At 36.1% G+C, this 14250-nt stretch overlaps 2 protein-coding genes across 2 annotated transcripts in view; both read right to left on the bottom strand.

Annotated features, from left to right (window-relative positions):
* Nucleotides 1-1015, bottom strand: part of septin9b (septin 9b) — a 57130-nt gene extending 56115 nt beyond the window's left edge. Inside the window, exon 1 of the mRNA XM_077605026.1 lies at nt 902-1015. The gene's annotated coding sequence lies outside the window, so the exon portion shown is untranslated. The remainder of the gene's footprint in view (nt 1-901) is intronic.
* Nucleotides 1016-1155: 140 nt separating this feature from the next.
* LOC144077354 (T-lymphocyte activation antigen CD86) lies at nt 1156-12986 on the bottom strand. The gene is made up of 8 exons (XM_077605029.1): nt 12845-12986; nt 7528-7607; nt 6533-6859; nt 5344-5649; nt 3407-3532; nt 2503-2547; nt 2363-2416; nt 1156-2288 (listed from the first exon to the last, which is right to left on the bottom strand). Exons 2-7 carry the CDS (start codon nt 7601-7603, stop codon nt 2364-2366), a joined length of 933 nt encoding a protein of 310 aa, XP_077461155.1. The 5' UTR covers nt 7604-7607; nt 12845-12986; the 3' UTR covers nt 1156-2288; nt 2363.
* Nucleotides 12987-14250: the final 1264 nt, after the last annotated feature.

Here is a 14250-nt window from a genome sequence, read left to right as displayed (position 1 = left end):
TTGGAGGAGGGTTTTCATTTAGAAAAACTACAACAGTGACACTTCTTTGGTGAGGGTACAGTATAGTACCTATTTACTACAAAATTGACCTTGACTAAAAGGTTTTCTTTTCATTATAAAAAAGTGTCTAGAATATAGATATGACAAATATTTTAAAAAGTTATATGTAAAGGTTTGGCACAATTTACTATCTTTGCTGTTGAAGGCAATGAACATCCAATCCATTTAAAGTGGGAAGGTAGCAAGTCAATGATCATGATTTTAGTACCAATTTCGGTGATTGGTCGCTGCCCAGCACATCTCATTTTAAATTAGACGTAATTCGTCGTCAATGGCACCCACAGAGAAAATGGCCAATTGTACTGTCCATTTTGGCCACTTGAGGGCGGTATAGAACAGCTCATTGTTTTCGATCATATTCAGATCGCCAAAAAAAGTTCTATTGTTAAATGACAGAAAAAATAGGAAGCAAGCAATTTTCCCTCTTTTTTCAAAGGCAGATGATGATGTTAATTAGTATAGATCATTTATAATTAGTGAAAACGCATTGAATCAAACGTTGACTATCCTTCCACAAGCTTCTCATAGTTGGGCGGTGTGATGCAAATTAATTTTAAGCCCAGACGGAAATATCTAACATTATCAAACCAAACATAGAACACCAATAAATGAGTATTCATTTAAACGTGAACAACAAGTCTAAAAAGATTTTTGAAATGACCTCTTGAGGTGATCTCCGTAAAAGAGGCAATATACAAACAATTCAACCAGCTGAATACAATTTAACATTCAGCATTCCAGCGTTCAAATCATTGCTTTCCCCTTGTCTTTAAAAAAAAAACACATGTTGATTTGTACTTTTGATGGTACGAATGATAGGACAAAACGAGAAATAACATACCGCATTCTTATCAGTTGTAAAAGACGAAACTTTGCAAACATTTGCAAGGCAGAGATCGAGGATGTGACGAGGTTACACTCACTCATGCGTTTTTGATCACCATTCGGTACTAAATACTGCCCTCTGCTGGCGCTACAGAAAACTGTGGAAAATAACAAACGATTGATGCGTTTAATCCTATGGGGATTTTTTTTAATGACAAATAACCGTTGGGTCAGTAAAATGCTTCTTTTACGAGATTAAGGCAGAAAAAATAGCGCCAATTCTCCATTTATTAATTTTGCATTGAGATGTTCATACACATTTCAGCGAAAACATCTCAAACTGTACAAAAAACCCACATGAACAAATAAACTTTTACCATAGTGAACAACATTAAAAATAAAACCATTGCCTCTATATACAAAGTGAAACTTTCCTGTGAGAATTTTACCCTAGTTTGTGTCGTGACCCTTACCCCTTCCCTTAATTACAGTGTCATTTAGATTAGACTAATAATAAACACACAACCTGTAGAGTATGATAACATAACACTAACATTACTAGTTTCCATTTAGAAGGCCTGAATTACAATTCTTAAAGAAAGAGCACCCCGAAAACAATAAAAGCAAAAAAACAACACAATTTCCCAGCATGTGACCATATGTGATGATGCTACTTTTGCTGGGAGAATGATCGGGATACAAAAATAAAATCAAGGTTTAGAAATCCCCGAGCTTTTGGAATACATTTGGACCACACATACAGATAAGGCTTTCTTTTTGGTCTATCATGTGGTGTGACAGAGCTACAACAGAAAGTGAAATCAAACTCACACACTGGCATACAAGTCAACAAAATCAGTGTCAATATTACTCATTTTGTTACAACATTTTCTCTCTGCTTTCTATTTCACTTAAGCCAAAGGGCTTCTGCTACAATTTGCTTAAGGCCAAATAAAAATGTCACACCAGTTCAATAGACAAATGACAAAACAGTTTCCAAACTTTCTCATCTTCACAGCGTGTTAGTATTCTGAACAAATCATAGTTACACTAAGAGTATCTTTGTTCATTTAATTAAACAACCCATGTAGGTTTTGTAAGACTGTGACCAATCACTGTTTTTCCTCTCATTTCACAGTAACCTTTTCACAGTCTCTTCAAACTCAATATAATTAACACTACAGATTACTTATGTAGCACCTTTGTTCTCTTTTATCCATTAGGGTTCAATTTCCTGCATCTATCTATCACTGTGATCAAATGTGATCCACGGGTCAGCTGAAGAATCATGACAACACTATACAATTTATAGAGTGGAAATAGCAGTCATTGATAGATGGTGCAAAAAGAAAAAGAACGCTGATATGATATTCCTATTGGTAGTTTTGTGTGATATGCAGAGTCTGGAAACGGCAAAAGAGAAAACCGTGAAAAGCTAAACATTTAAAGTTGCCTAAATAGTTACACAATACTTTACCTCACAGTGTTTCTTGGGATTCAGGGCTCCCTAAAAGATTATCCTGTGTACCACCTTTTGAAGGATATAAGGCATAATAGTTTATGTAAGAAGACAGCCAATAATTTTATTGGAGAAGAGCTGCATGTGGGCAGTCTTACCTCGTTCTGGATCTATTTCAGGATGATGATCCTGTCCATGACGTGCTGAAACAAAAATGCCATGTTTATGAGAATGTACATACAATTTGGAACATAATCTGGACAGGACTACAACGAGACACTGGATCAAGGGTCACCAAATCGGTCCTCAAATGCCGGTGTGGGTCGTGATTTTTGTTCCAACCGATCCCGGAAAGACAGTTTAACCAATTATGTTTCTGGGGGTGAAACAGCAGCACCTGATTGCAGCCAACTAATTACATTGTAAAACAATGATTGGTTAAATGATGTCATCTTGTTTGGTAACCCAGAGTACAGATGGATGTGTAACATAGATTTAAAATACAAGGTGTGAGCATCTAGAAATGCCACAAAAGGATGAACCTAAACTGTTATATTTTGACTGTCAATTATGCTTTTCAAATGTGCCTTTTCAATACTTCTACAAATAATCCTATCATCATCATCATCATCATCATCATCATCATCATCATCATCATCCTCATCCTCATCCTCATCCTCATCCTCATCCTCATCCTCATCCTCATCCTCATCCTCATCCTCATCCTCATCCTCATCCTCATCCTCATCCTCATCCTCATCCTCATCATCATTATCATTGTCATCATCCAGGATTTCCCAAATTTATTTAACTACTATGTAACGGGTAATCTTATTGTATGTAAACCGTTGTCTCGAGCAGTATCTGGAACTGCGTAAATCTGAGGTTACTGTGTGCTCCTGCACTACAATTTTTACTGACAACAACTGACAACATTTAGCAAGTTTGAACTAGAATGGAATGGAAAATGTTAAAGCAAACTTGTCTTTGAGCTAACCTGCAAATTTGGCATCTCTCAGTTTGAGATTGTGATTTACTGACTCATACAGTGAGTGTACTTACAGTTCTGGTACTTGCTTTTTAACACCAAGTACAGCAGTAATCCAACAACCAGCGACCCAATGACCACCACTGGGGCTACTACTTTGGTAGCAACATCCAAACCACTCTCTGGATTTTTTGCCTGGCCTGCAGAGGTAAAAAAATACAAAAATCAGATTAATGGGTCTGACTCATCAGTTTAGACCAAACAAACATTTTCTCTTTTTTTTCTGGGAGTTTAGCTGGTCACACGATGCTCCAAAATTGACAATTCAGTTTTTCTACCTCCACTGCAATATACATTTGTAGTAAAAAAAAAAGATTCCTTTTATCTATTCGCAGTCAGATCAAATTAAGACTTGTGCAATTGACAATTCATTTGGTCTAAATGAATTTTTGCTTTCTGAAAGTTGGATTGGTCACACATTGCTCCATTAGAATCAAATCTCCCGTCTCTAAAAAAAACATTAAAGCATTTAATGTCAAAACAGGATAGTAGTTATTCAGATGAAGCCCCCGCATTGTAGTCACCTTTCTATTGTCAAAGTGACTGAGTGACATCTTATCACGCCTGACCAATTAAGAGTTATGTTCAAGCAGAATGAAACAACACATGTGATGCATACAAAAATAGAGTTCTGTCAAAACTACAAAAGGCATTTTTTCCTGATTCACCCCTGTTGGCTATCTTACAATTGACATAATACAAATAATAAAAATATTATAGACAGAATAATTAAGGCGGTTTTGCTAATGAATGGAGACGGTTTCGGACTAACCGCCTTTCAGAAGCTTGGCAAGATCTATTTGTGAGATTTCAAGCTTGAACTTGTAACTCTTGTATATCTTCTTGGTTTGCCAGATTACATCAAAATGCCATGTGGCAAATACGTCAAAAACAGGCTTTTTTTTAATAAGCCAGAAAAGATTGCATGTTCTTGGAGGACTAGTTCCAACATGTAGGCAATTTTGTTATGCTTTGGAAAATATTAACCTTGCTTTGTGTCTTCTCACGGTCTACAGTTTAACAACCTTGTTAATAAAGCTGCTCCTTGTTTTCAAATCACCGAGATATTAAAAAGCCCAGAAATAGGAAAATATCCAAGATGAATTATTTTATTCGCCGCCAACAAAACTCTCGTGCAAGTGCAGTCTTGAATGACAGTTTTCGAATTGAAACGTATTAAGTTTTTCATTTTCCACTTAATTGAATTGAATTTTGAATTGAATGCCATTATTGTCATTCTACAAGTAGAATGAGATTGAAAACTTCCCAAAACATGCATGAAGGCTGGTTGGACACTCTAAATCACACGTGTCAAAGTGGCGGCCCGGGGGCCAAATCTGGTCCGCCGCATCATTTTGTGTGGCCCGGGAAAGTAAATCATGAGTGCCGACTTTCTGTTTTAGGATCAAATTAAAATGAAGAGTATAGATGTATATTAAATTTCCTGATTTTCCCCTTTTTACATTAATAATTGTAATTTTTTAATCCATTTTTTCTGTGTTTTTAGTTAAAAAATCATTTTGTAAAATCTAAATATATATATAAAAAAAGCTAAAATAAACATTGTTTTAGATCTATAAAAAACTGAATATTCAGGGCTTTTAATCCAGTTCTTTTAATCCATTTCTAAAAAAAAATTCTAAATATTATATCTAAAATGGTCCGGCCCACGTGAAATCAAGTTGACGTTAAAACGGCCCGCGAATCAACCCGATTCTGACACCCCTGCTCTAAATTGTCCCTAGGTACGTGTGTGAGCGTGAATGGTTGTCCGTCCCTTTGTGCCCTGCAATTGGCTGGCCACCGATTCAGGGATGTCCCCCGCCTGGTGCCCGAAGTCAGCTGGGATAGCCTCCAGCACCCCTTGTGACCCTTGTGAGGATAAGCAATACGGAAAATGAATGAATGAATAAATGGTGGAATTTTTCTCCGTTTCGAGGCACTGGCCTACCTTCAAAATAGCTAGAATCGGGCATCATCACTGCGACCTCGTCGTCTTTGCTGTGACTGGCGTTGAACACCACACATTGGATTTGGGTAGGGTCCTGCCCAAGCCTCAAAGTCAACTTGCTGGACAGACTGTACAATCCAGTTTCCATCTCCTGAGCCACAGTAATAATGTCTTGCTGCACGACCTGATTGACGAGCCAGACCAGTTGTCCCTTTGGGTAACCGTATTCTGAGCGGCATGTAAGGTTGACTATGGAGTTAGGGGTGACCTTGGCTGGTGATGAGAGGATGGGTCTTTTGTATGTGGCTGCAAGCAACATTGAGGAAAGTCACACACAACTTGTAGTTGTACTTATAATTAACAAGGCATAAATAGGAGAAAAAAACATGCTAAAAATAAAATATTGCAAGAGTTCAAATGGAAAGTGGTAGTGTTGCTAGTAAAGTCATCATTTTTAAAAATAAGGTATCTTTATATCAAGTCATAATAAAATCTGTAGATTATTTGGGGTTATTGTTACATTATTTTGGCACTCAAGGTCAAGGAAAGAATAACAATATGAAAATATTATTTATGAAATAAGAAAAATCACAGAATTTTTAAAATTAAATAGGGAATTATTACAAGTAAAAATGTAGTAGATTAGCGAGGAATAACTTGGTTTTATAAGAATTAAGTCAGAATTTTATGGGTTTGAAGTTGGGACGTTAAAAGTAATTATTTAACTAAAGAAGAACTCTACCTTTTTTTACAGAAATTAGCAATAACAAAGTATATTATCAGTAAAAACATAATTGCATTCATTTTTATGTTAACATAAAGGGTTTGGATCAAACACTACAAGAAATGCTTAAATATTTGAAAATAAAATTAATATATTTTAGAAAATATATATTTAAAAAATATATAAATTACACTATAACTTAACATTACAAAAAACATTTAGAGATGTTTTTAATAGAGAAAACAATTCTGTATTTTAAGAATGAACTATCATTTTTGGAAAAAAAATTACAATGATCTCAAAATTCTGAACTTTGCAGCTAATATTTAAGTATTTCCTAACTTTATAAAATAATATCTGCTACTTACAAGTTATCACTAAAGATATTGCAAAAAAAAAATGCAATTCACTTTTTCTAGTACTGAAATTATCTTTTTTTTTTGGGCGGTATTCATCAACTTTTACCTGTGACATTAAGTCTGGCTGTGCTATTGTCTGAGCCTCTGTCAGTAACCACCAGGCATGTGTAAATGCCATGGTTGGACAAGGAGGTGTTGGCGATGAGCAGTGACACGTTCAAGGACTTGTTCCACGACGGGACAGCAAATGAATAGCCCTTCATCGGGTTCACTTTTTCTTTAGAAAAAGTCAGCAAGGGCTTGTCATCTTTTTTCCAAACGACTGCGGTCACTGTCAGGTCGTTCAACATCTGTGTCAGACTGACCATGCAGTCTAACATAGAAGATTCATTGTATCGGCCTATGTTCTCCTTGCAGTCCACCTTTATGAATGCTATGGACAGAAAAAAATATAAAAAATACATATATATATTGGATTGGATTGGATTGGATAACTTTATTCATCCCGTATTCGGGAAATTTCGTTGTCACAGTAGCAAGAGGGTGAGGATGCAGAAATAGGAAAGGCATTTTAGACATAAACAGATAGGTAATAAGTAAGTTAATAAATAAATACATGAATAAATATATAAATAAATAAGCATGTTGCTGATATATATATATATATATATATATATATATATATATATATATATATATATATATATATATATTCATATTCCAAAATGGTGTTGCAGAAAATTTCCAAATATCCTTTGACTGTGTTGAAATGACTATTTTTGGTCCATACAATGCCAGTAAATGGTCAACAATATTGAGAATTATATTCCAAAGTTGGCCAGTGTTTATTTTGATGAAACACAACGGTAACAAATTTGCTTTCACGGATGACGAGAGGCTTTTTTTGACAATGTATTGGTAAGTGTTGATGTTGAGAGAAACTATTTTTGTGATTCAGTTTGAGTCAGAGGTACTGATAGTTGGTTACCCGCGCTCCGCCAGTCTGACATATTACTAATATGTACCACTGCATCTCTGTGAAAAGGACTAATATAAGTTTGCACGTGATAATTACAGATATACTGGAATTATACAACTTACCATAAGTTGCATTTTGACCACAAATGCAGACTGCTGTTAGCAGCCACAGCAGGATTCCAATTGAAACCATTCTCATTTACCTGCAAATGGAAATGGAAGAACTTACTTTCTTTTCACACTGTTGGCATACAAATACAGGGTACTCGGACATTTGGTCGCCGGACGTTTGGTCGCCCAGAAGGTTATTGATAATTACCATTTAAAATTGTTGCTCAAATTCCTTAAATACAAACTGTGAATTATTATTTAGTCATACTTAATGCCCTATTAATTATTAGGCTAAAGAAAAGCTCCAAATTTCCCATACTTTTATTGTGTTTTGTTGGAGAACTTGTTAAGACCCTGACTGACGTCCCTTCCTGAGGGGACAACTCATGTACATACAAACTCTTATACACTCACACGCCCGCTCACTGAAACTGCTCAGGGCCATTGTTGGCTTTTATTGATGCGTAGACCGTGTTGTTTTACCTTGTTTTGTCGCCGGACTTTTGGTCGCCGGACGTTTGGTCGCCGGACGTTTGGGTCCGGGCGACCAAATGTCCGCGACCAAACGTCCGGCGACCAAAAGTCCGGCGACCAAACGTCCGGTCACGCAAATACAGCACATAAAGGCATACATTTAATGTGGTTTACTCCAAAAAAATTAATACTGAGTGTAGTTGTGGAATAATGACAATGAAAACCAGGAAAAATATTGTTCAGGTCGCTCCAACTTTCAAAAGTTGCAGTGGAGGAGTACTGACAGACAGACTGGAATAGCATCATTATATACATTCTTGTCACACCCTACCCTCGCCCACTGGGACTCCTTCAACACCTGAAGAGTAGGCATCTGCCTGGGGGCCACCCACACAAGTCCCTCCACCCTCCCACCTAAACTTCCAACCCTGCTGCCAACTGTTGCGATCTTCTGTGGAATCTGAGGCTATATCTGCTTTCACTTTTGTTTCCTGATGCAAGTTGTTATTGCAAGGTACAGATATTCTAAAAAGTATTTTAAAAGTCCTGCAAAAGATAACCAACTGAACCATTACAGAAATTCAGTGTTTTTTGTGCCGTTTGTACTGCAGCTGCAACGCAGCAACTTTCACTTACTGTATGTATTGTATGACAGCTGCTTTACTGTCTTCTCTAAAGTAAACAGTAATGTGTATATTTTCTGAATAGTGAATTACAACTTGAGTATCCATCTTTTCTATTTTTTTTACAGAATTTAAAATAACAACTAGTACTATGAAATATTGAGCAGACCCTCTGAATGTCTTCCCTTCTCAAAATAATGTTATTGCCAATGAGATTTAGGTGACATCCATTTGTAAAAAGCTCTGAAATAATTCCTAAGCTACAATTTGTAGGTAAATTGCAACATTTTCACAAAGGAGCGATGCTTTTTTTCTTGCCCTTTCACAAATCTGATCTAAATGCCTGCAGTATGTTGATTTTATCAGTTTGTTTGTCTCTTGACGTTTGTTTTTCACTTGACCTCCTAAAATGAAACTGCCACCACTTATCATACATGTGTATCATAACATTTTATCTGCCATCAACCAGACGAACAAAGTCCAACTCCAAGCAACAAGACATTAAAACTGTGGTAATCCAAAATGGTGGTGTGAAAATATCTTATCTATATATTTTAAAATGTGTCACTGTTTGAAAAAAAGTTCCACTAGAAAAGTGTCTATGTTAATAAAGACATTGTTCACAAGAATATTGCATTTTATAACGTTACTGTATTTACTTAAAGAAATGTTGCACTGACACATTCTTTTAGTTGGCGAGGAAGGGAACGCTATTTGAGACATTGTTCAGAAAAGTGCCAAAATAAACAGTGTTTGTAATTCTATACGCAATAGCATTTTTTTCCTCTTCAACAGTTATATCCTAGAATTGATCCTAAATTGACATCCTGACCCATGTATCGCTATACTATAAGATAATCGTTGGATTGGAAATGATATCTCAACGCGAGGAACCCATTGGTTTCCATAAATCTATAATAGAAATAAAACATTGTCATCAATGTAATTTGCTCACAGAAACTAGCATGTTTAATTGTTGTTGCAATAAATTGTACTAAATTAAGACGTATGAAACCTGCTGAGCAACAAACTAACTCTAGTGAATGGTTGTTCAATTACATAATTGCTTTAAATGATACCTAATGATACCTTTGAGCACCATATTAAAAAAGGGAAAAAATACAATAGAAAAATTGCTTTTTCACAAGTATAGTTTTTGAAATACTTTAGTGTTAAGGATTAACCTGTTTATTAAACATATACTAAAGTAACAATGTATCAACAAGTCAGCAGTTATTAAAGCTACAGTAATGTAGAAAGACCAACTTACTCCTTTTCATCTTTTCTTTGTTCAACAATTCACGTCACAAAAACCAAATTTTAGTTATTAGCGGAAGCAAAGTACTTATGTATTTTTCTTTACTGACCTGGTTCTGAAGATGATTGATGATCATTTTTTAAATCGGTCTTTAATTAACTTAAAAAAAGCTCAATTTTTAGAAGCACGTTTTATTACTTTATTGCCTTAATTCCGTGCAGGGAAGGACATATAATAAGGTGTCAGTGAAGAATCAATAAATCATCATTCATTTTGACCCTTAAAAATAAGCTTTCATTTGGGAACTTTATACCTTTAACCTGTCAATCTTTTGGTAAGTTTACTTTTCACTAAATCAGCAAAATAAATAATTTGAACTACCATATTGTTTGGACTATAAATTGCACTGCAGTATAAGTCGCAATTTTTTATTTTATCCGAAACTAAAAACAAACGCGTTAAAATAAAAATAGTAAAATGGAGGAAAATGGGCTAAATAGGCTTCTGTTAAGTTTTTCAGAAGACTATAACCTAAAAAAAACTACAGAACAGGTCATCGTGGTAAGAAAGGAAAAACAAACATGGGTCATTCATAGGTCGCACTTGTGTATTAGTCGCAAGCCCAGCCAAACTAGGAAAAAAAGTGTGATTTATAGTGTGGGAAAACATGGTATTACTGACCACTGCTGGCAATGCTGCAGTATACAACTTTAAAACTCGAATAGCAAAAGCAAAACTGTGATACTCTAAAACACTGGTGTCAAAGTGGCGGCCCGGGGGCCAAATCTGGCCCGCCACATCATTTTGTGTGGCCCGGGAAAGTAAATTATGAGTGCCAACTTTCTGTTTTAGGATCAAATTAAAATGAAGAGTATAGATGTGTATTAAATTTCCTGATTTTTCCCCCTTTTAAATCAATAATTGTAATTTTTTAATCATTTTTTCTGTGTTTTTAGTTCAAAACTCATTTTGTAAAATCTAAAAATATATTTATGAAAAAAGCTAAAATAAACATTGTTTTAGATCTATAAAAAACTGAATATTCAGGGATTTTAATCCATTTATTTAAAAAAATCTAAATATTATATCTAAAATGGGGACCCACGTGAAATCAAGTTGATGTTAAAGCGGCCCGCGAACCAACCCGAGTCTGACACCCTTGCTCCAAAAGGTTAATAAATGAGACACACAAATATCCTCCACTGTCCTTGTTCATTAACATGGCTCATTCTGACCAACGCCTTCATTCATCGAGGTCTGTTTCCCAATGTTCTAACACCAAGTAAAGTCAGAGTAGCAAGAAGGAGTGATGGTTTCCAGAAAATACAGCTCACAGCTGTGAGGCCTCTTGAGGCTCAAAGAGAGAACATGTAAAACTCCCACCATTTCCCATGAGATGAAGTAATAATGTACTGTGTATTTAAAAAAAACATGTTAAAACAAAAAATAAACAGCTGGCAAGAATTCGTTTTTTCCAAGTAGAACAGTAGTAACAGGGATCTCCGAAGGATTCCAATCCCACGCTATAAACTAAAGTATTGCAACACATTAGTGGATTTTCCAAACTGATTATATGAACTGATAAGATTCACTTCAGGCCACACGTTTGAATGACATTTGTTTGATAAGTTTTGTTTTGAGAATAAAACTAGGTTTGTTTTTATAATGATTACAAGAAAAGCATACAAGAAAACGGTGTCAGCTTTGATTGTTGAGGGCCACCAGAGTATGTATCACATACTATTATGCAGGCATGTGCTTTTTAAAGTTGAAATGAAAGGAGGAAGCCATCTTGCAAACTAGAAACATGGAGAGGAAAAGCTAAGGAGATTTTTGCACTTCATGCCTCACTTCACAGCCTGTAAGCACTGATAAACAATCCAGCAGAGTGACCTATTTATGTCAAATGTGTGCCTGCACTGTTTTACAGTTGGGACATTGGCATCCACGAAATAATTTTCAGAACATTACTATGCCCTGTTCTCCCCGGGCTTGCGTGGGTTTTCTCCGGGTACTCCAGTTCCCTCCCACATCCCAAAAACATGCATGATAGGCTGGTTGAACACTCTAAATTGCTCCTAGGTGTGAGCGTGAATGGTTGTCCATCTCTTAGTGCTCTGTGATTGGCTGGCAACCCATTCAGGGTGTCACCCGCCTGTTCTTGTAGTTAGCTGGGATAGGCTCCAGCACCCCCCGTGACCCTTGTGAGGATAAGCGGTTCATGAAATGAATGAATACTCTGCCAAATTCGTTGTATGCCATCTCAGCAAAATGATTTGCTGCTTGGGAGAAAACTTCTTTCCGGTGTTGTAAAATCTCTGCAATATTCATGATTAAATCTGTGATTAAATTCCAGGCTGCTTTCCTGTGATGCAACCCGTAGGAAAACAGTTTTGCTCATCTCGTATGTTTTTTTTTAAACTAGGAACTAAACTCACTTGTCACTTTTTAGAATAATAGTCAATTAATTGGCCACACTACTAATTTGCTCGTATGAATGAGCTTGTTCAGCAACTCTGTCTTGTAAATGTTTAAACGGCATATCTGTGTAATGTGGGAGGAAGCCAGACTATAAGAAGAGAGAAAAGGGAACACATGCATGGAAAATTTCGAAATAACTATTAAATGGGCTACTGAATACAAGCCCTAACATAACAGTAGTTCACATGTTAAGTGTGCACAAAATGTTAATCTTTATGACTATGATCGGATCCTGGGAAATTCCACTTTTCCCTAAAGGGTCCATGCACCTAAAAAGTTTAAAAGCACCCTCTTTTAATGATCATTTATCATTTCAAAGTGTGGAGTAAATGCCACTATACTAAAAAATGCTGGACTAAACATGACCGCAGTTTTGAAGGCAGAGTGATAGCTCTCTAGAAATAACATATCACATCACTGCAATGCAAACACATGACACGACTTAAGAGAGCAAAAACTTTCTAATCCACGTCAAATAAATATGTCGACTCACCTATAGTGCATATCTTCGCAGCCAGAGCTTTATTTGGAAGAGTAAAAGTGAAAGGCAGTGTGCATGTGTGTCTGCTATGCAGAAGTTTGCTTGTCTTTTTGAACTCATTGGCAGAATGACCCCTTCTCACTTTCACTTTCAGAATGAAAAAACACGAACAGGGATGGGAGGCGCGTAGTTACGTCATAAGTATTTTACAAGAAGTCATTAAAAATATTGCTAGCACGAAAAACAATGTGGAAAACATCTTTGTGTAGACTTTTTACGTATTTTATACAAGTAGATGAATTTATTTTTCTACTGTTACTCCATTGAGTAAATTATAAAATAAATTTGCACTTAAGCTGTTAATTTTTCAATCAGTGCATAAGACCTTACTAAATAAATAAATATACTAACAAACACATGAACTCTTCCATAACCCCTCTCCCTAAATATTCTTATATACACTATCATAGTGTGGCGGTCCGTGAATTTTCTATTGACGCCTTCAGCTATCGGAATCAATCCAACCCTCAAAAACTATTTTATGGCTATAAAACCTCTACTGCAGCTACAGCTGCGACACGTAAAAAAATCATCAATAATAACCTCATACAATCGAAATATTATTCAGGAATATAGCCATATTTTACTCACCAAAAATCCTTTTTAACTGTACACAATATCCATCCTCCTTTCTTTCCTCCTTCTTTTCTATCGCCATCGAAGCTAATGCTGAAAGTCGAGCCTGTCCTGTCGTATTTCTGGCATACGTTTTTATTCGATTTTGGTGGATTGTGGCAGGCTTTCTTGCTTTGGAGTTGTCCGACCTTTCTTAATGATGTCCAGCTTTTTTTTCTTGAAAAGTCTGTCTTGAAAATGGCTTTGACAGTAAATGTGCAAAAAAAATCTATTTCTTCTCCTCCTTCAGCTATTGCGGGTTGACAAAACCACTATTAAATCAACACAACAATATATTTGCTTGTGCAGCTTGCTCCAGATACAGTTTGGTAGCTCTGGGTAGTCCACTCCATCACTAGCCAATCATAGTTGGTGAAAGCAATGACGTATCCCTACGCCTGCGAGATGGCAATGACGTATCCCTACGGCTGCGAGGAGGCCTTGGTGTCACCAAATCAAATTCTGATTGGTTAAAGCAACATTCTTATCTACGCTTGTTTAATGCAGCAGAGCCTGCAGAACTGATTGTGAAGGCCTTGAGGCAGATTTCTGACCCTGGCAACAAATTTATGGCTGAAATGTGATTGGTTAAATGCTTCAAAATGAAAACACACATCTGGAAGCAGTGCAACCAGGGGGAAAAGCAATGAAAAGAAGCTATCAGACAATTTGGAATTATTTAACAAGTATTCATGGACAAAATTTAATTAACATCAGTCTGATTCAGATATTTCTTAGGCCAG

This window comes from Stigmatopora argus, chromosome 7 (assembly GCF_051989625.1).
Source record: "Stigmatopora argus isolate UIUO_Sarg chromosome 7, RoL_Sarg_1.0, whole genome shotgun sequence".
Lineage (NCBI taxonomy): Eukaryota > Metazoa > Chordata > Actinopteri > Syngnathiformes > Syngnathidae > Stigmatopora > Stigmatopora argus.
The sequence above is the reverse complement of the archived record's forward strand: the minus strand, read 5'-3'. Positions and strand labels throughout refer to the sequence as shown.